Source organism: Pelodiscus sinensis, chromosome 3, assembly GCF_052426305.1.
Source record: "Pelodiscus sinensis isolate ZL-2025 chromosome 3, ASM5242630v1, whole genome shotgun sequence".
NCBI classification, from domain to species: domain Eukaryota; kingdom Metazoa; phylum Chordata; order Testudines; family Trionychidae; genus Pelodiscus; species Pelodiscus sinensis.
In genome coordinates this window covers 190418704-190439031 of record NC_143054.1, presented here as the reverse complement: position 1 = coordinate 190439031, position 20328 = coordinate 190418704, and the positions used below count along the sequence as shown (strand labels likewise).

General features: G+C 41.4%; 1 protein-coding gene across 7 annotated transcripts in view; it reads right to left on the bottom strand.

The window, feature by feature from the left end:
* TASP1 (taspase 1) overlaps window positions 1–20328 on the bottom strand; it is a 156926-nt gene that overhangs the window by 47786 nt on the left and 88812 nt on the right. For 6 of the 7 annotated variants that reach the window (XM_075925647.2, XM_075925649.2, XM_075925651.2 and 3 more), the window contains one exon: window positions 566–676. The exons of the other annotated variant lie outside the window; for it this stretch is intronic. In XM_075925647.2, coding sequence (XP_075781762.1) covers window positions 566–676 — 111 coding nt within the window. The remainder of the gene's footprint in view (window positions 1–565; window positions 677–20328) is intronic. 7 annotated transcript variants of the gene reach the window in all.

The window sequence follows — 20328 nt, the reverse complement described above, 5'->3', positions numbered from 1 at the left end:
GGTCTGCAACTGTCATCACTATGATAAGGGGGAAGAAGAAAAAACAATCAACCTTTGCCTTTTCCATTTTCTGTCTTCAGTGAAATTATATTTTTTTCCAGGAAAAAAAATAATTTAATTCACAAATCAAAACCTATCCACACACAGGATTTTAAATCAGAAGATAAAATGGCTCTTTATTTCCACTAGATTAAAAACGGGGGCATAGGAAGAAGCTTTTTAGAGCCTCTATGATTTTTAAACCACTGGTTCCTTTCATAGTCACTCTATACTATAGTCAGTAATTCACCCTAGGAAATTCCTCCCTCTAAACTATCTGTTCCCTGGCTCTTAACATTCAATGATTGCCAACCAAGGAATATATTTTCCTTTCCTGTATTTTCTGGGGTTTAATTTATCATTCACAAAATACATTACAACATAATCTCTGTCCACAGCTTCAAGACCATTGAGTAATGCCAAGAGGAACTGCAAAATACATCTAATTATATTTTAATGGACTGTTTTTCTTTTCAAGCTGAAATGATACAACATGTACCAGTTTTCGGATTAATTGTATACTTACTAATAAACTTGTTTTGCATAGTCTCTAGTAGAGCTTGGTGAGCATCTTCTGTTTGCAAAGCACGTGAACATTCTCTGGCCAGTATGGTCCTTACAAGGTGCTCTCCACAACCTATACAAATACCACCATCAAGAATGATTAGAATAGAGTTACCACTCACAGGTACTGACAGTCCTTTTATAACCACACAGCAAAGAGCTATATCTGATAGATCAGTGGTTTTCAAACTTTTTTAATTGGGACCCAGTTGAAGAAAACTGTTGTTGCCCATGACCTAACATAATTATATCTTTTAACTAGAGTGAGGGCTATGGAGTGTGGCCAGGATGAGGTTCGTGTGTGGGGGTGTGGAGAGAGCTCCATTTGGGTGTGCAGGCTCTGAGGTGGAGTAGGATGAGGGTTTTGGAGTATAGTAAGGGGATCCAGGTTGGGAGGAAGGGCAGAGGGGTTCAGGGTGTGAGAGGAAGCGCTGGGCTGGGGAGGGGATGGGTTTAGGCTCTGAGGTGGGATGGAGATGAGGTGTTTGGAATGTACGAGGGAGCTCTGGGTTTGGAGAGGCTCAGGGCGGGGGTACAGGGTTGGTGTTTTCAGGTTTGGGCATGGACTTTCCTCTGCCAGCTCCCAGTTAGCAGTGCAGCAGGGGTGCTGGGGTAAGCTTCCTGCCTTTCCTGGCACCACAGACTCCACTGCACCCCAGAAGTGGCCAGCAGCGGGTCTAGTTCATATGCAGAAGTGCACAAGTGGCTCTGCGTGCTGCTTTCATCCACAGACCCTGGTCACCAGAGCCAATGTCCAGGGTGGAGGTAGTACAGGGAGCCCCATCCAGCCCCACCTAGGAGCTGGATCAACTGCTGGCTGCTTCTGCAGTACAGTGGGGTCTGCAGTGCCAGGACAGGGAAGAAGCCTGCTATAGTACCCCTGCTGGTCACCTTGTCACCCAACAACAAGGCAACTCTGTGCCTTACTTTCTGCAACCCAGTACTGGGGCGTGACCCTTAGTTTGAAAAGTCATAATAATAGATGATAGTCTATTGCACTGGTTTTCTGCAAGTCCAAATATCAGCAATACAACCTGAAAGTATACTTTAAGTTCCATGGTGAAGGCACGGAGACAAGAAGTAAGGTTGAAATACATAGAAAGCAAACAGGTAAGGAGAAGGGGTTAAGAAGAAAAAAGGGAAAGGATTGTGTTGTATGATTATTTCCCTCCATATTGTGCAGCTGTAACTCAAATGGCTAATCTACACACAAGTAACCATACTAGTCACTCAAGTGAAAGATCATATGATCTAGCCCTTAGATTAGATGTTTGTAAAGTACTGATATACCTTAAATACATGATCTTCTGGTCATTACATAAATGATATAATATTGCTAAAGCATAAATAATCTGAGCACAGGTTTTAGAGCCAAAAACTTTCAAATTTAATCCCATCTTTAACACCAAGTCCTGGTGTGATTCAGCCTTTCTGCCTCAGTTTTCCAATCGTAAAGTAGGAATAAGGGAAGTTTATTTATAATTAGGTTGTTGAAGGCACTCCTACTCTTACATTTTATGTTTCTTGCTAAGAATTTCTCTAACTATACAACATTCTGTTTTAAGGAACTGTAAATGTAAATGTTTCATGCAGACCGTTAGACACTGCCTCAATGTTTTATCATTGCCTTTTGCAATTTACTGAGAAGCAGGAAGAAAAGTTCAGTAACCTATGCTTCTGGTGTATATGCTAATCTTTACATCTAGGGTTTTTCTGGTATGGTATGCTATATATCTATAATGTTCCTTTAGCAGGAACAGTTGAGTTCAGATTGTATGCTGCATGTTTACTACAACTATATTTTCTTGCACAGGAAACTGGATGTGTGATACTTTCAGGACACAAGATGAACATAAGAACAGCCGTACTGGGTCAGACCAAAGGTCCATCTAGCCCAGTAGCCTGTCTGCCGACAGTGGCCAGTGCCAGGTGCCCCAGAGGGGGTGGACCGAAGACAACGATCAAGCGATTTGTCTCTTGCCATCCATCTCCAGCCTCTGACAAACAGAGGCCAGGGACACCATTTCTATCCCCTGGCTAATAGCCTTTTATGGACCTAACCTCCATGAAATTATCTAGCTGTTACCACCTTCTTCTGTCTTACACAGGCTGGCATGTTTTATTCCGTTAATCAGTGGAAGGATCAGTCACATAGCAATGATCTAAATACGTCCCAATTATATCTCTCTAGGGAAAATGAAGTGGGCTATCAACTGTGTTACAGTTAGCAAGAGAGAGAGCTAGGCCTCCTACTGATCTAGCAAATCAGCCCAACTGAACAGCTGAGAAGACAATGAGTTAAAAGTTATTTACATTCAGGTCACAGATTACTAGGTTTGGTTGTTAATAAATCCCATTTTCAATACTCTGACTCTACTTCTGCTTGGTATGGAGGCGTCACATGTGTACTTCAAGAATACAGATGGCTACAATTAGGGTTTCTATTCTGAGGCATTTAATTCCTTCAGGCACATGAAGGTCCATGGTTGAACAAAGCCATTAACTGGATGTCCCATTATTAAGCCAGTCTTCCCTGCCTTTAATACCTCATTTTTACATCAAAAGCTAAGCAGGGGACACTTCCAGCCCACTTAATTAGCCTCATTAGCACCTGTCCTACAACTGACAGGTACCTTTTTTCCTGTTTCAGAGGGGTAGACATGTTAGTCTACAATTTAAAAAAAATTATAAAAATAACGAATACAGCACTTATTTCAATATAAGTTGCTATTCTGAAATGTCCCTTACACCTCGTGGAATGAGGTTTACAGGGCCGTCGGAATAGCAAGCACATTATATTTTGAAATAATGGGCACACTCAAAAGATGCAGAATAGCTATTTTGGGATCTTTCCAGTATCCCAAAATAGCGCCACATAGTCTTAGAGACTAACAAAAAAATATATATACTGTCATAAGCATTTGTGGGCAAAACGCACTTCATCAGATGATGAGCTGGAGAGGAATAACAGAAACCAAGTATTTTATAACAGGAAAAAGAGTTAAAAAAAATGAATAGTTCTACAGCCCCTTAGAGACTAACAAAAGATGTGGATGGTATCATGAGCTTTCGTGGGCACAACCCACTTCTTCAGATGAATGGTGTTTAAGGGGCCAGCTTCCAAATAAAGAGCAGAGAAAGAGAGAGGACCTCTTAAACTCCATTCATCTGAAGAAGTGGGTTGTCTAGGGCTATGTCTTGACAGCGGCGCTATTTCGGGACACTGCAGGTATCCCGAAATAGCTATTCTGCATCTTTTGAGTGCGCCCATTATTTCGAAATATAATAGGCTCGCTATTGCGACATCCCTGTAAACCTCATTCCACAAGGAGTAAGGGACATTTCAGGATAGTGATTTATATTGAAATAAGTGCTGCATAGACAGCACCAAATTTTGAAATAAGCTATTTACCAATTGACTCGAAAGAAGCTACGCAATTTGCATTACTCAAACTGCATAGCTTATTTCGAGCTACGGGTGTAGTGTAGACGCCACCTAAGGTGCCACAGGACTACTGGTCTGAAAATAATAGTTTTTAAAATCAATATTATTTTCCTTGAACATCAAAGTTTTCCATCTAATCCATCACCTACAAGCACACATGGAGAGATTAGCCATTCTGCTCCATTAACTATTTTAAAAAATGCAACAACTTTAGCCACACCGGAAGAAAAACAAGAAGTACTTGGATAGGGCACAATGTCATTCACTTAAAATATCTGGAACTACCCCTTCCACTCCAATGTATCCAGTAACCATATCCCTTCCATTAATTGTACCTGCACTAGACATCTATGCCATTTTTTGCAGTTGAGCCACTGTGGCGGGGGGTGGGGGGGATGAAATATTCACCCTTTCCAGCCCTCAAGGAAAATGGTGATTAGCAAAATGCCCACAGTGGATCATAAAGAAACCTGGCTCTACTGGGATTCTCTTGGTGGGAAGAAGGGGGAGAGTAGGTGTTGCCAGCCTCAGTACAGTGAGTTCCTCTGGTCACCTGGAAGGGCAGTCCCTTCTTGCCCAGTCCAGTCACTTCCAGTATCTCCATGCTCTGTCCAGATATACTTCCCCCTTCTTCCCCTCTCAAACCAATGGCAGAGGGATCCCTGCTTTTAATTCCAGCCAGCAGGACAAAGGACCTACTGCATATAGTTCAAGTGAGGATATTGTTCATTGCTAGAGCATGGTAACCTTATTTTGGCTTCCCGATTTTCCTGTGGTTTTTATTAAATAATTTTAAAAAATCCCATTAACCTAAAAATCAAGGAGATCTATTGTAGAAGTCTTTCCCCCTCCCACCCTAAAGAGTCTATTATATATTTCCTCAGCCTGCTAACGCTAAAAATATACCTACATTTATCTATTTACATGCTGAAATTTATGGCAGTCTGGAAATTGTGATTTTTAAAACAGGTGCTTAAGCATGTACGATTCAAGCATCTACAAATAAAGTACAATTAATATTTAGTCATTAAAATACAAGGGTATTGCTTCTTTCTATATGCAATAAAACTGAATATTATCAGTCGATTCATTTTGGAAAACAATTCTAAGAGTTTCTTCTCTACTGTCAGAATCTTAGAGTTTGCACCTTTTTGAGTGTAAAACTAATGACAGCAATTGGATTCACAGCTTACCTTTTTATAAGCTATCAAAATGAGCTATTTTTGTGGTTCTTCCTGCAAACACCAAGTCCTCTAAAAACAGGCTAATGCAAAGTCCATGTATGATTCCAACAAAAAAGGCATCTGCTTTGCTTCTTCAAAGCTTACAACTCTAGTTTTAGCAAGATGCTCTTCCCTTACTGGTACAGAGAAATAAGTTTATCACTTCATAAATTCAGATTAGATGATCTATATTAATGGTGTTTTACAAACTGAGAAAATTGCTTCATTGAAATAAATGTGGGGTAATAGTAAGGGCTGCTAAAAGAAAGAAATCAAATCAGGGCTGGATTAACCTTTGGTGGGGCCTGCCTCCCCACTCTGCCTTCAGGGTTCATCAACACTCAGCCTTTTTCCCCGAAGCCCTTACTATGGTTTGCATAGAGGGGAGGGAGCAGAGAGGAGCAGGTGGGAGGTGAGGCGAAGAGCGGGAGAGACGAGCAAGCGGCAAGAAAGGAGCAAGACAGACTCAAGGGAGGGCTGGGCAAAATGTGATCTGAGGGCTGGATGCAGCCCGCCAAGCCACCGGGTCCAGACTGAGAGAGCCTCAGCCAGCTCCCTGCCCGCCCTGGCCCACTCGGCACTTAGGAAAGCTGGCTGTCGAGCCATGAGCTTCTATGAATGCTGAGAACCTGGAGCAAAAGGATTCCCATGCTGCTCCCACCCCTGGTAGCTTCCATTGGCCAGTTTCCGGCCAACAGCTGCTGCCTATTTGCAGGACAGGCAGTATGTGAAGTGCTCCTCCCTCCTCATCTCCTAAGCTCACAGTGTTTAGTTCACAGCAGCAAACATGGCCCCTGTAGCTGCTGTAAGCAGGTACAGGGGCGTATAAGGCAGGCTTATAAGACAGGGACTCTCACTAAGGAACTTGACGGGCTGCTGGCTGGGAGCCACCCATGTAAGGTCTCCAAACCAGAGCATGCCCTGGCATCCTAGACCCTCCCTCCGCCAACCCTCTGCCCCACTCTTGCATCCCTATCTCATGTAACCCAAACCTTCTACACCCCTGTTCCAGCCTCCATACACCTTTCCAGACACTGTATCACCTCCTACACACCTCCTCAGGACACAACCCCCTCCCAGATTTTGCACCCTCATCCACTGTCCGGGTCACAACCAAAACCCCTGTACTCCAACCCGAGGTCACACTCCCCTCCCAGACCTTGCACACCCTCTGCACTCCAGTTAGCTGCCCCAGGTCACAATCCCCTCCTTCACCCAAACTCCCTCCCAGTTCCCACACCCCAATCCTTTACCCCAAGATCCCTTCTGCACCCAACTTCCATTCCAGACCCCAGCACCTTCTCCATTTATATAATGGAAGAGTGCGGCCCTCAATCACTTACCAATTCTTGGAGTGGCCCCCCCATCAAAAATTATTGCTCACACCTGCCTCTAGGGGAAGAGGCTGAGTAGGGCAGAGCCATTCTATGGGTGCCTGGACCCCTTCTGAGAATGGGGCCTGGTGCACTATAAACCCAGTACTGACTCAAATCAATAGTCGAATGAATTAACTGTTGAAAGTGCTTCAGGATTTTTTTTAAATAAGGTCATAAACATTTTTATTATTCTTCAGCATTTAAAATACTGCACTTACTACAAGTTACCGTTGTTGCCTTGACTCTTCAAAAGGCAGCATAAATTAATGAACTAAGCACCAGGCTTAGAGCCAGAAACTCTTAAGTTTTATTCCCAGCACTGCTATTAACTTGTTCTGGCCATGGCTAAATCACTTTTAGAGTCCGATCCAAAACATGCTGAAGTAAATGGAAAGACTCTCCCTGACTTCAGAGACCCCTCTGTGCTTCAGTGTCCCCACCATCTGTGTTGGAGGGCAATTAGTACTTCATATATTCTAATCATGTAGAAAGATTAATCCCAAATATTTTCTCTATATTTGTGTGAAACACATAATACTCATAGAGACCAAAGGTTAATATGCTATAAAAACAAACAGGTAAAATATGGATCAAACAAGGAAAAGACAACTGATGGCGCTCTCCCAAAAGCAGCCTACGTTCTAAGTAAGATGTAATTTAAAGTATACTGTACAGATTTTCATGTGATCAGTGAAAAACTTAAATGCTCGTATTTAATAGTTAGGCGTTAGCATTCCACACTGTTTCAACCTAACAGTCCCCACTGGCAGACACCAGTGCACTGGTTTATATTTTGTTCACATTTTTACTCTGAAACAAGACTGAAAAGGGAGTAGTCTTAATCAACAGGTCTGCTCAGTAGGAGTAAAACAGCACAATCCTATTTTTGTATACAATGCTGCATACACAAATTAGCCCTGAAGATCTAGAGATAAGAATAGTGCCAGTACATTCAAAATATAGGTTACAGTAATTAAGAGATGTAGAGTATTTTTACACTTCATAAAGTTAAATATTTAAAATAGATCAATACAAAGCCAGTGGTCTTCCTGTCTTTCCTCCTTACTTCTATTGTGTGGGGCACCATGGAAGTAATAGTGAGAGGAGTAACTTGTAGCAAGTTACCTGGGAAAAAAGGTTTGTAGCTCCATTATAATTCTCCAGTCCTGGCATGTTAGAAAGTACACACTGAGTGCCAGCGTTCCAGCATGTTTCCTATAAGTGAGCCATACCAATCCTATTCTTGGCCAAATAGACAAATTTTGGATATAGTCATGCAGATTTTTAAAGCATTCAACTGAACAGGCATTACCAGCAAAACATGGAAAAGAAATTTGGTATGAGAGAAACTCCACTGAGAGATATTTCAGGCAAATTGAAAAGAGATGTTTCCAGCAAGTCTTTAGACAATTTAAAGTATTAATTTTACTGAAAATAACTAGGTTGCTTGAATGTGGAGTCATATAGGCTATATCTACACCGTAGCCTTCTTCCGGAAAAGCTTATGAAAATTAAGCGCGGAGTAGAATATCGCTGCACCTCATTTGCGTAATTAATTAGCAGCCGTTTTTGCGCAAGAGGCTTTTGTGCAAAAAAAGAGCTGTGTAGATGGCTCCTTTTTGCACAAAAACCCCCCCTTGCACAAGAACCATTCTTCCTGAAAAAATGATATTCCACTCAGCACTTCATTTGCACAAGCTTTTCTGGAAGAAGGCTACAGTGTAGATGTAGCCATAGAGAGGTCTAAACTAGAAACTTTTGTTAATATAATAATGTTGCTTAGGATTGCGATTTGTGTGTGTCTGACATTTCCACCCTGGCAAAAGCCATAGGGTAGAAGCAGTTGTATTGGCATAAAAGTGCTTTTGCTAGTACAGCTTAATTTACTTGCCAACATGACAAAAGCAATGCCAACAAAAGCACTTTGCTGGCCTGATATAAATTGTGAGTTCACTAGAAGGGTTATATACACTAGTCCAACTCTACTATGAAACATTTTGCAATATAGACTAAGTCACAGTCAGAGAACCTCTATTTTATTAAAGCAAAATGCAGGACAATGTAGCACTTTAAAGACTAACCATGAAGCTACTAGATGTAAAGTGAGTTGGGGGTTAACAAAATAATTCTGTTCAGAAAAAGCACAGATACTTGTTACCAATTCTGCAAGCACCCTTTAATGCAAGTTAATAATTTGCATGCAATACAGAATTGTTTCTTGATACCGAATAAACTAATAAAATAGAATAGTGATAGAAATGTAGCCGTGTTAGTCTGGGGTAGTTGAAGCAAAATGCAGGACAATGTAGCACTTTAAAGACTAACAAGATGGTTTATTAGATGATGAGCTTTCGTGGGCCAGACCCACTTCCTCAGATCAAATAAGGAAGAAAATAGTCACAACCATATATACCAAAGGATACAATTTAAAATATGAACACATATGAAAAGGACAAATCACATTTCAGAACAGGAGGGGGATGCGGGGGGGTGGGGGAGAGGAAGGAAGGTAAGTGTCTGTGAATTGATGATATTAGAGGTGGGGAGAGTGGGATGTTTGTGAGTTAATGGTATTAGAGGTGATAATTGGAGAAGCTAACTTGGTAATGGGTAAGATAGCTTGAGTGTTTGTTCATTCCTTTTTGGAGAGTGTCGAATTTTAACATGAATGACAGTTCAGAGGATTCCCTTTCAAGTGCAGATGTAAAAGGTCTTTGTAGCAGAATGCAGGTGGTCAAGTCATTGAGAGAGTGTCCTTTCTGGTTAAAATGGCAAGAAACTGTTTTCTCTTTGTGATCTTGTCTGATATCTGTTTTGTGGGCATTAATCCTTTGGCGAAGTGTCTGAGATGTTTGTCCAATGTACATAGCAGACGGACACTTTCGGCACATGATAGCATAGATTATATTTCTGGATGCGCAGAAATATGTGTTCTTGATCTTATAACTCACTTGGTTAGGTCCAATAATGGTATCAGCAGAATGAATATGTGGACAAAGCTGGCAACGGGGTTTGTTGCAAGGGAAGGTACCAGGGTTGGTATTAGTGTGGTATGTCCTGTGGTGGTTGGTAAGAATCATCTTGAGGTTAGGTGGTTGTCTATAGGAGACTATGGGTCTGTCTCCCAGAGCCTCTTGGAGTATGGTATCCTGTTCCAGTATAGGCTGTAGTTTCTTGATAATGTGTTGGACAGGTTTAAGTTGGGGGTTGTAGGTGATGACAAGTGGTGTTCTATTGTTGGTTTTCTTGGGTCTGTCTTGAAGTCGATGGTTTCTAGGTATTCGTCTGGCTCTTTCAATTTGCTTTTTTATTTCTCCGGGTGGGTAGTTGAGGTTTATAAATGCTTGGTAGAGATCCGTAAGCTTCTGGTCTCTGTCAGTGGGATTAGAGCAGATGCGGTTGTATCAAAGGGCTTGGCTATAGACGATGGATCGTGTGGTGTGTTCTGGATGGGAGCTGGAAGCATGTAGGTAACTGTATGAGTCGGTGGGTTTTCTGTAGAGAGTGGTGTCTAATTTTCCATTGTTGATTTGTACTGTGGTGTCCAGGAAGTGTCCATTACCAAGTTAGCTTCCCCAATTATCACCTCTAATACCATTAACTCACAAACATCCCACTCTCCCCATCTCTAATATCATCAATTCACAGACACTTACCTTCCTTCCTTTCCCCCTCCCCCCGCATCCCCCTCTTGTTCTGAAATGTGATTTGTCCTTTTCATATGTGTTCATTTTTTTTAATTGTATCCTTTGGTATATATGGTAGCGACTATTTTCTTCCACTATTTGATCTGAGGAAGTGGGTCTGGCCCACGAAAGCTCATCATCTAATAAACCATCTTGTTAGTCTTTAAAATGCTACATTGTCCTGCATTTTGCTTCAGCTACCCCAGACTAACACGGCTACATTTCTATCTCTATAAAATGTAAGTTTCCCATAAAACATGTGCCTTACAATGCCAGAAAGCAAAAAGAGATGGAAAATCCATAGGGGGCCACAGGATGCATTACGTTCACAGGGACAGTATAGGTGCCAAATTGAGCAACAGTAGAAAAATGGGGAAAGAAACAAGATTTTTAAGTCTCTCCTGTATCATGCTCTTAAAATTGAAGAAATCCTAACATTTCTCTCAAAACATGAGCAATAATTTCTAATCCTTCACTGAATTTTTCCCCCCACAACTTCCTTTGCTGTCCTTCATAGAGGTATGTTTTTTTCCTATTCTCTAAACCAGAGGTGGGGAACTCAAGGGCCGGATGTAGCCCCCGGTTTGCCTAGATCTGGCCCCTGAGGCTCGGGGGTTCCCCCTCATAGCACTGGGGAGCCCATGCTGGTGCTTCAGCTCCCCCGATTCCACAGGGGAGCACACAAAATCTACTAGCCTGGGCCCACCAAGGCTCTGTTGTCGAGGGCAAAGTGGGGAATGTCCTTCTAAGTCAGGGGCCATGTAGGTAGTGTTGCCAGGTGTCCGGTTTTGAACAGGACAGTCAGGTATTTGAACTTTCTGTCCGGGAAGCAAATTGAGAAAATACCAGACATATAAATGTCCAGTATTTTCTAATTAAGTTTTTATTATTATCATGAGTATCAGTATGTAGTTGCACACTGCCTGGCTGGTAGACACACTCACACAGTGTGAGTGTATCTACCAGCCGGGCAGTACGCAACTGCGCAGCAGAGAGGTAGGGTAGGGTAGGGTAGGGTAGGGTAGGGTAGGGTAGGGTAGGGTAGGGTAGGGAGGGATGGAATTCCCGGGGCCAGACTCATCCATGCACCCGTCGGGACCATGTGCAGGATGGGAAGCACCCTGGGATTTGTGTGCGTCCGGGCCAGCCCCGCTTCCCGCTGGCTGGGTCCCTGCCCCCATGGCCAGCTCCGCTCCCTGACCTCCTCCCGGCCAGCCCTGCTTCCCGGCAGCTAGTTTCCTCCCAGCCAGCCCTGCTCCTCCCAACCCCCACCCGGCCAGCCCTGCTTCCTGCCGGTCGGACTCCCCCCCCCCCCCCCCGATTTCCTCTAGCCAGCCCCTCCCCCCCAGCCAGCCCTGTTTCCCACCGGCCGGTTCCTGCCCCCAGTCTCCTCCAGTCAGTCCCACTCCCCCCGTCTCCCTCCCAGCCAGCCCTACTTCCTGCCAGCCGCCCCTCCCTCCCCCATCTCCCTTGGCCAGCCCTGTTCCCCCAACCGTGTCCCAGCCAGCCCTGCTTCCCGCTGGCCGGTCCCCGTCCCCCCCCCCCGGATTTCTTCCAGCCAGCCCTGCTTCCCGACGGCCAGTTACCCCCAGTCTCCTCCAGCCAGCCCCGCTACCCCCATCCCCCCTCTCAGCCAGCCCCGCTCCCGGCCGGTCCCCGCCCTCCATCTGAGATCAGGCGTATCCAGTATTTTTTTTAAACCATCTGGTAACTCTATATGTAGGTGAGGTGTCCCCCGCCCCCTTCTTGCTTGAGTGTGGCCCCCAATTGATTTTTTTGTGGATCAGCAGCCTTTGACCCAAAAAAAGGTTGCCCACCTCTGCTCTAAACAACTGTGGGTCTATTCTTACCGGATGACTAATACAACCAATCCTAATTAAGGAAAACTGAGCCCACAACTATTTGTTTAGGTGTTACTACTAGTTTAAATAATTATTTAAAATCCAATTAGGGAATTTTACTAATGAACATTTTATCATTGCAAGAGGTAGTGCTTTTACAGCAAACAAAAAACAAAAACAAACAATGCTGCAGTAAAATGAGAGTGATGAAAGAGTAACTTTACTCTTTGATAGGCAAAATAAACTGCAGACTTTTAAAACACATTTTATTCTATACAATGCAAAAAAGTACAATTAGAGTTTGAGTAAAATAATTAGAAAAATCACCAAGACAAACCCATGTGTCTCCAACTTTTGAGTGCAAGCAGATGTTTACTAGTTTAAAATTTTGATGCAACTCCTAAAAAGGGCCTCAAAATAAGATTAACCATCTTTAAACAAGATGTATAAGATCATTTTCCCCTTTGAGAATGACTTTCTTCAAGAGCTCCAACACATCGAGTTTATTACAAAAGACCAAGAGAAGTAGAAAACTGAAAGTGGATTATAGCACATCTGCAACCCACTGACATTCCTGGGAAATGTGAATGTGAATTTAGAGAGATAAAGGATCAACTACAAGGAAAACTAACTTTCAATACTACTACCATACAACATCCCCATGGATTAACAGTGATTTCTTTTTTTTAAGCATTCATGTCAACCTATTAATAAAGCAGTAAACTTACAGTGTTGCTAGTAGTGCATTTGGAAATCTTTCAACACATCACATGCTAGCAGCCTGTAGGGACAGATAAGTAATGAGAAGAATATTTTCCCAATTTTAAAAGGAAACATTTGTTACTTCAGTTTTCAATACAGCAACATCTATTTTTCAACAGGAGAATTTATTATACAATAAATCACCCACTTTTTGACAAGGCAAAGGTTGGGAGAAGGATTTACTATATTACTTTGGGGATGAATTACTTAAAATTTTGAGGTATACAGAAAGTAACAAAATGGGAAATCTAATAACTATTATATCACGTATTATTGCAGGCTTTACACTGTCTCCCTTTCTACCCAAACCTGGAAACCATGATATCAAACAGACTAATACAGGAGCTACAGATGAAATCAACTATATGGTGAAGAATCTTCTAGAACTTACAATATAAGTATTTTGGGTTCAAATTTGTGTTTCAGTCATCTATAATCTAGCTATTAATATCAGTTCACTTTTGTGGAAATTAAGCTTATGTATACCGCAATGACTCAAACATAGTTCTGCAGATTTCTAAAATAAATAAGTAATCCTAATGTGCACTTATTTACTTAGTTTCTGGTTAAAAGGTAAGTTTTGTTCATGTGCTCCATTATTTCACATTACAATAATATTTAATTTTTTTTATGTTTATGTACTACCACAGACTAATATACAAATGAGAACTCCCTAAAGACTTACAGAATTATTTGGGCACAAGCTTTCCTGGGTAAGAACCACTTCCTCAGATGCATGGAAGATAAAATCACAGAGATTGGGATGCGTGCGTGCTTGTATTCACATCAAAAGAAGAGTGTTACTTATGGAGGCCAATTTAGTCATGGGAAATGTGGCTCACTCCCAGTATTTAATGAGGAGGTGCAAATACCAAGAGAGGGAAAACTGCAAATTTTTGCAGATACAGACTAACACTGCTACCCCTCTGAGACTAATGCAACTGACACATGAAAACTTCAGGAAACTGAAGTTTACTTTAATTCATCATCACAATGAGAAGGTAGTAAAAAGAGTGACAAGTCAGTTTCTAGAAGGATCATTTTAAACAAGACTAATGAGGATACCAACCCTATTACTCAATTTTGCTGCTTATCAAGTATGTAAGTAAAAAGCTTGCAACTGAAAACCCACCAAATGTGTTTGTCAGAGCAGAACTTTGCTAAATCTGCATATGGAAATGGGGAACCCAATGAAGTCTAGTTTGAGGAACAGAGCATGCTGTGAAGGGTGGGGGAAACATCAGTATCACTACCCAATTATATGCATTCATCTTTTGTTTCAAGCTATTACTAAACAGAACATCTTATGCCTTATCCATGAGGCCACTGCAGGACCCACCTCCCTATCTCCAGCACCTGCCTTACCCTCCCTTTACCAAGAAAAACTGGGTCATAATATAATCCATTCACTTCCCAAAGACTACTAAACCTCGGTTGTACGAATCTATTTTCATATGGTAATTGAATACCCTCATGCCCCCCCCCCCTTCTTTTACCCACAAACTTCTTGGTATTTGCAACAAATATAAACACAAGACTTGTCACCTTTCCCTGAGAATCACTGTTCAGAGAGTTAGAATTGCCTCTGCAAAAACAACAGCTCATGAGATGCACCTTCCACCAGGCCTCATTAATGAAATTCAGAGCAGAGACTCAGACTAGCATTTTGATTCAAGTTTAGAAATTTGCTAAGGATAAGAAATTTAATTTCTCTCCACATTCATTCACTTTCCTGCCTAGAAAGATCACTTCCTTCAACTACATCAGGTCCTCAAGTGAAGTTTCATGATCTAGTCAACATGCATTTATTTTTTTGCTGCTTTCTTAGCTTTCCTTATTGCAACCTTACATTTCCTGATTTGTAGAAATGAGACCCTAGGATATATATTTATGGTGAGGACCCTTCCAAGGATACATTTACACAGCAGTGTTATTTCAGTCTGCGTCTACACAACAAGCAATCATTTTGACATAATATTGAAATAATGTCAAGCTGGAGGACTTCTTACTCCAACTCCTATAACACTCATTTTACGAGGAGTAAGGGAAGTCGGGGGAAGAGTGCTCTTCCTCGGACTTCCTGCTGTGTAGATAGCGCAAAAAGCCGAAATAAGCTATTTTGACTTAAGCTACACAACGGACATAGCTGAAGTTGAGTAGTTTATTTTGGCTTTAGCCCTGCTGTGTAAACGTGCCCTAAGTGAGGTTTCCCATGGTTACAAACCTGAAGGACTCATGCCACAACTATCCAGATGGGAGGATTAATAGAGATGTTACCTAGAGCTCAAATATGACAACACTGGATAGTGATCTAGACCAGTGTTTCTCAACCTTTTTTTATAAAGTACCCCCTTTTAAAAAAAAATTAATTATAAGTACCCCCAGTACCTACAGTGTTCAGACACACACATTTTTTTTTCTACCATTGCAACTCATCAGTTTAAACAACTTAATCATAGCCTGGCGGGCGATGAAATTTTTGGGTGTAAAAAGTACAAAAATAATAAAGCATGTAAAACTTAAAACAAAAATTCAGTTTTCTCCAAATTTCAGTTGTGTTGACGTACCTCCCCAGACTTCTCTCGAGTACCCCTATGGGTACTCATACCACTGGTTGAGAAACACTGATCCAGACATTTCTGCCTTTCCCTTTTTTTATCATGAGTTTTGAAATGAGCTTTTTTCTAAAAGTTCTAGCCCCTAGGCTCATATGACTAAGAGAGAATTTCTGTTTTCCTTTAAAAGTAAATTTCTAGTCTTTGTAGTTGTGGAGAAAAGCTCGAAAACGTGACAACCTAAAGGCCCCACAACACATACTGAGCAGGAATTAAGTTCAATGACAAATGAGCAAACAAGGCAAGAGTTCATTTGGCAAGAGACAAATTACAAGAAATTAATCTCCAAAAGCATCCATTAGTACCTTGGTTTTGTCCTAAAAACTCTAAATAAACAAGACCGATGGGTTTGAGAACACTTTTTACAATTTTCCCAATTAATAAAACTATGTCATATTCACATCAGAGATCTTTCTTACTCCCTTCTGAAAAGCCTCTTATGCTTGAGGATCATTCGGAAAGTATTAGTCCTAGAGGAATTCTGCAATTTTACTATGGCTCCAAATACAACAATTGCAGAATTCCCCCAGAACTAACAAAGACGATTTTGTGAGACAGGAAATGCCTTGGACTACTTCAATACTAAAAATAGTATTATTTTAAACGGGGAGTTTACCTGAAAGTCAATAGCTAGCTATGCAAAGTGGGATAGAAATTCTGACTTTTGTCAATCTTTTTAATATTTGTGGGACCTGAGAAAGTTTAACACCTTTCCCTCTTTTCTACAGAGCACTGAGATTCTCTCTACATTCTTCAATAGACCCCATATAGACATCCCTGTGAGCCTATGACTTCATTAAGTTGTTTTTCTTATTTGCTCCTCCTGGAGTAGTCAGTTTGTCATTTATGTATTAAAATATGAAGTATAAATAAACTATTCAAACCCTTTGGCGATTTGAATTAAGAATTCCAGACTCATTTCTCTAGGCTTTGGTATGCATCTGCTGTTGTACGTAGGGCTTTGGATATTTCCAAGTGTTCTTCATTGTTACTGGCTGCAGATGTCAATGTTTACTGTTAAGCTGAAAGTCCATTGGGTTTCTTGTTTAAGATTTAATATGGCAAGATTCTACTCATGTAATTCCCGTAGATGGAGTGACATGACTTTGTCTTAAAAGAAATATTGTACTCATTCTAATGGTCAGACTTTTATGGTAAAAGTAAGATACATAACCTGACATTTTGGTTTATGTTAAATACATGAGCCTACCTTGTTGAATACACACAATATACTGTATAGCTTGATTTTCACATCTATAACACTGCATGCACTGTGAACATTAATGCAGACTTCTCTTTCGCCACCTCCCAAAGATATTTCTGTTAGACTAACCTCTTCTAGGTAGACTTAACACAGATCACATAAGAACCACAATGGCAGTCATGTGGGAGGCCTATGCAAATACTGTTCTTTATGGCAGCAAAGTTAACTAAGCAGCCTTGAAACGCCACAAACGTTCAACACTAGTTTTCTGTAACCAAGTTTTGTGTGGACTATTTTGTTATAATGCCAATAAACCATACTTTCAACATATGTTTAAGCATTTCTTGGGGTTTATTTTTTCCAACTAAACACAGATTTTCCTGTTTTCCTTTTCAGTAGTGTCTTGTCTTTTAAACAATCTGCTATAGACACAAATTGAAATTAAGAAAGATTTTCAAAAGGTTACACTAAAGGCAGATACTTGTTTGACTGAGACAATACTGAAGACAATAAATATAACACGGTAATGCAAGAAAACCAGGAATACATGACAACTGCGTTGTGCCTGCTTCTTTCAATCTTACTTCTAAAGAGAAATTAATATTACCTTCAAAATTAAAGCTGCTAATTTTAACAGTGAATGGCAATGACTTTCTATTTTGTATTTCAAGACCAGCCTAAAGTTATGGTATTAAAGGCTGTCATACAAACTATATTTGAATAATTTTATCAATTGGCAGTGAATGATTAAGACAATTACTTCTTGCCCTACATAGAGAATGACTGATCACCATGCTCTTTAGAACAGACCGCATCTCATCATATTTGAAGACGTATATCATGTCTCCTGTTAATCGTCTTCTCTCAAAACTAAACAAGTCTAATTTTTTAACCTTTCCTCATATGTCAGGTTTTCTACACCATTTATCATTTTTGTTGCTCTCTTCTGGACTCTCTCCAATTTGTCCACAAATTTCTCATCGTGTTGTGGCAAAACTAAACACAAAACCCCAGCTACGGCAAAACCAATCCTCAGTAAAACAGGACAATTATTTTCTTTGCCAAATTCCTCTACTTTCCATTAAGCCCTGCACAGGGGCTCAGGAGTTGTGATGGATAGTAGGAGTGCTGGCCAGCACTTGGTGACTGAAGGGTTAACTCATGTAGCTCAGGGTGTTGGCAGGGACCCAGAAGAACCAATGGAATACAGTGCTGAAATGTGAATTGTATATAGATACCTGGCTGATCTTCCTTTGTGGGAGTTCTAAAGCTGGAGGGAGCTCTATGCAATAACCAGGACTACCACGCCTCCAAGGAATGCAGGGCATGGAAGTGGACTGGATCATGAAGGGATCGTGAGTAAATAAGGGGAAAATGTATAGTTAGTCACAAGCATGGTATTTTTCTTTGTTTTGGTTGTTTGGTTAAACTTCTCTGTGTTAATTTCATGTGCCTTCCCTCCCCCACTAATCATATTTAGCTACAGCCCAAAGAGATATTTTTTGTGTGTTTTGATCTGTTCTTTTCTTAGTAGTTCTGTTACACCTAGCAAGCAAGTGTGCTTTATCAAATATATCTTTTTGTTTATGCTAATAAAATCACCTTTTTTAAGGCGAGGGTTTGATTCTTGTGTCCTGGAAGGTAACAGGAGATCTGTGTGTGTGTCTGCCTAGTTCGAGGTCAGCTATAAGGAGACACAGTTCAATTTCTGTGCTTTTTTGGGTTTTTTCAAGCTCTCTTGTACCAAAAGAGCTGGGAACCCCTGGGGAAGAAATTCCAGTGTTTTTTCCTGGTTTTTCACTTGATGGTGGAAGCCTATCTTCCAGAGTCAATGCACCTGTGTCTGTGGGGAGGAGGTGGCGTTTTTTGAAAACAGAGCCTATAGAGGCAAGATATTTAAAGTCTTTTGTGGGCCTCCACCATCTGCACTTGGAGTGCCAGACTGGGGAACAGCTCTGACAGGGGTGCAGAGGGGACAGATCTCTCCCCACAAGTCCTTAAGCTGTCAGGAATGGCAGGGAGGGACTCCTTCCCACTGGCCCCAGCATCGAGCTGCCACAGAAGTGGGAAAGGGACCCCTCCTCACTGGACCCAGCAGGGAGCCACTCAAGTAAGCCTCAGCATCCTGCCCCACTTCGAGACCTCTCCAGCCCTGAGCACTTTCCGGAACCCCACTGGCTCCAGGCTCCACACAGAGTTTCAATCTTTGAAATGCACAAGTGCCCCTGCTGGGGCTCTTGTACATTTCAAAGCAGAAGTGGCCGCATGGAGCCCGGGGTTAGCGAGGGACTCCCTACTGGCCTAGGCTCCACGTGGTGTTTCAATATTTAAAATGCACAGGAGCCCCTACTTGGGCTCTTGTACATTTCAAAGGTGGAATGCCGCATGGCATTTCCACCTTTGAAATATAGCAATAGCTGGGTGGCTCTTGCTCCATTTCAAAGCGGCAGTGCCCATACTAACTAATCAAATAGTTGATGGAAATTCCATGAACTATTCAGACTATTCGATTAGCTGATTAATCTAATTTTAACATCCCTACCTGTAGCATCACTTAATCTCTCTATATTTCAGTATGAAAAAGACTGACCAGTCACTGCAGATTTATCTTTTATTCCAAATCAAAGTCACTGCCACATGTAGCGTAATGTCTTTCATACTAGAAACCTTATCAGCCTGCCATGGTTACACAACTACCTCATTTCAGGTCTAGGAGTATTCCCTCAACTCTCAAGTCTATAGCCCTTTACTCTTGCCTGTTTCTTGATGGAACCTCATAAATCTTCTCTGACAGGAGCAAGATCTGTGTATTTCCTACCCACCACGTATCATCCTGGAGGTTTAACTGCGTTTCAAGGATATGCATTTCCCCCACTTCCAAAATCAGTTATACTAACAGGCTTCTTAAAACAAAGCATTTTTATTTAATAGTCTGAACAAAGCATTAGAGGAAAAAAGGCACTTAACACAACAGACTACGTTTAGTGACATGTAATCTTAAGCTTCACTACAAGCAAAGTCACATAGGGTTGCCTTCTAAGTTACAGGAATGAAACACGAGAAAACCAACTTATATCCTTTTAGCAAGCCCATACCCTCCTTCATCCAAGGGTCTCCATCGTTACTCAGTCTGCCCCACCTTTTCCAAATCTGCAGGTATATCTACACTATGGCTGTGTCTACACTAGCGCGATCTTGCGCAAAAGCGGACACTCTTGGGCAAAAACTTGCTGCCTGTCTATACTGGCCGCGAGTTCTTGCACAAGATCTCTTGAACATCCTAGAAGTGTAACCTGTTAGGCAGCTACTAGAAAGGACCTCCTCTGTCTTACACTATGTGGAACAAATCCCAAAGGTAAAATATCCACTCCTATTTATATGGTCACCATGATAGTGTGGTCAACATCCAGAATTAATCATCAAAAATCACCAAGACATTTTTCACATAACCATTTTACCATTCCAAAAATATAAATTAAACAATGGGGAGGAACAAATGCATCAAGCTTTCAAGCACTAACAAAATACAAATGAACCCAAATTTTTCTGTACAATAATTATTGTACAGAAAAT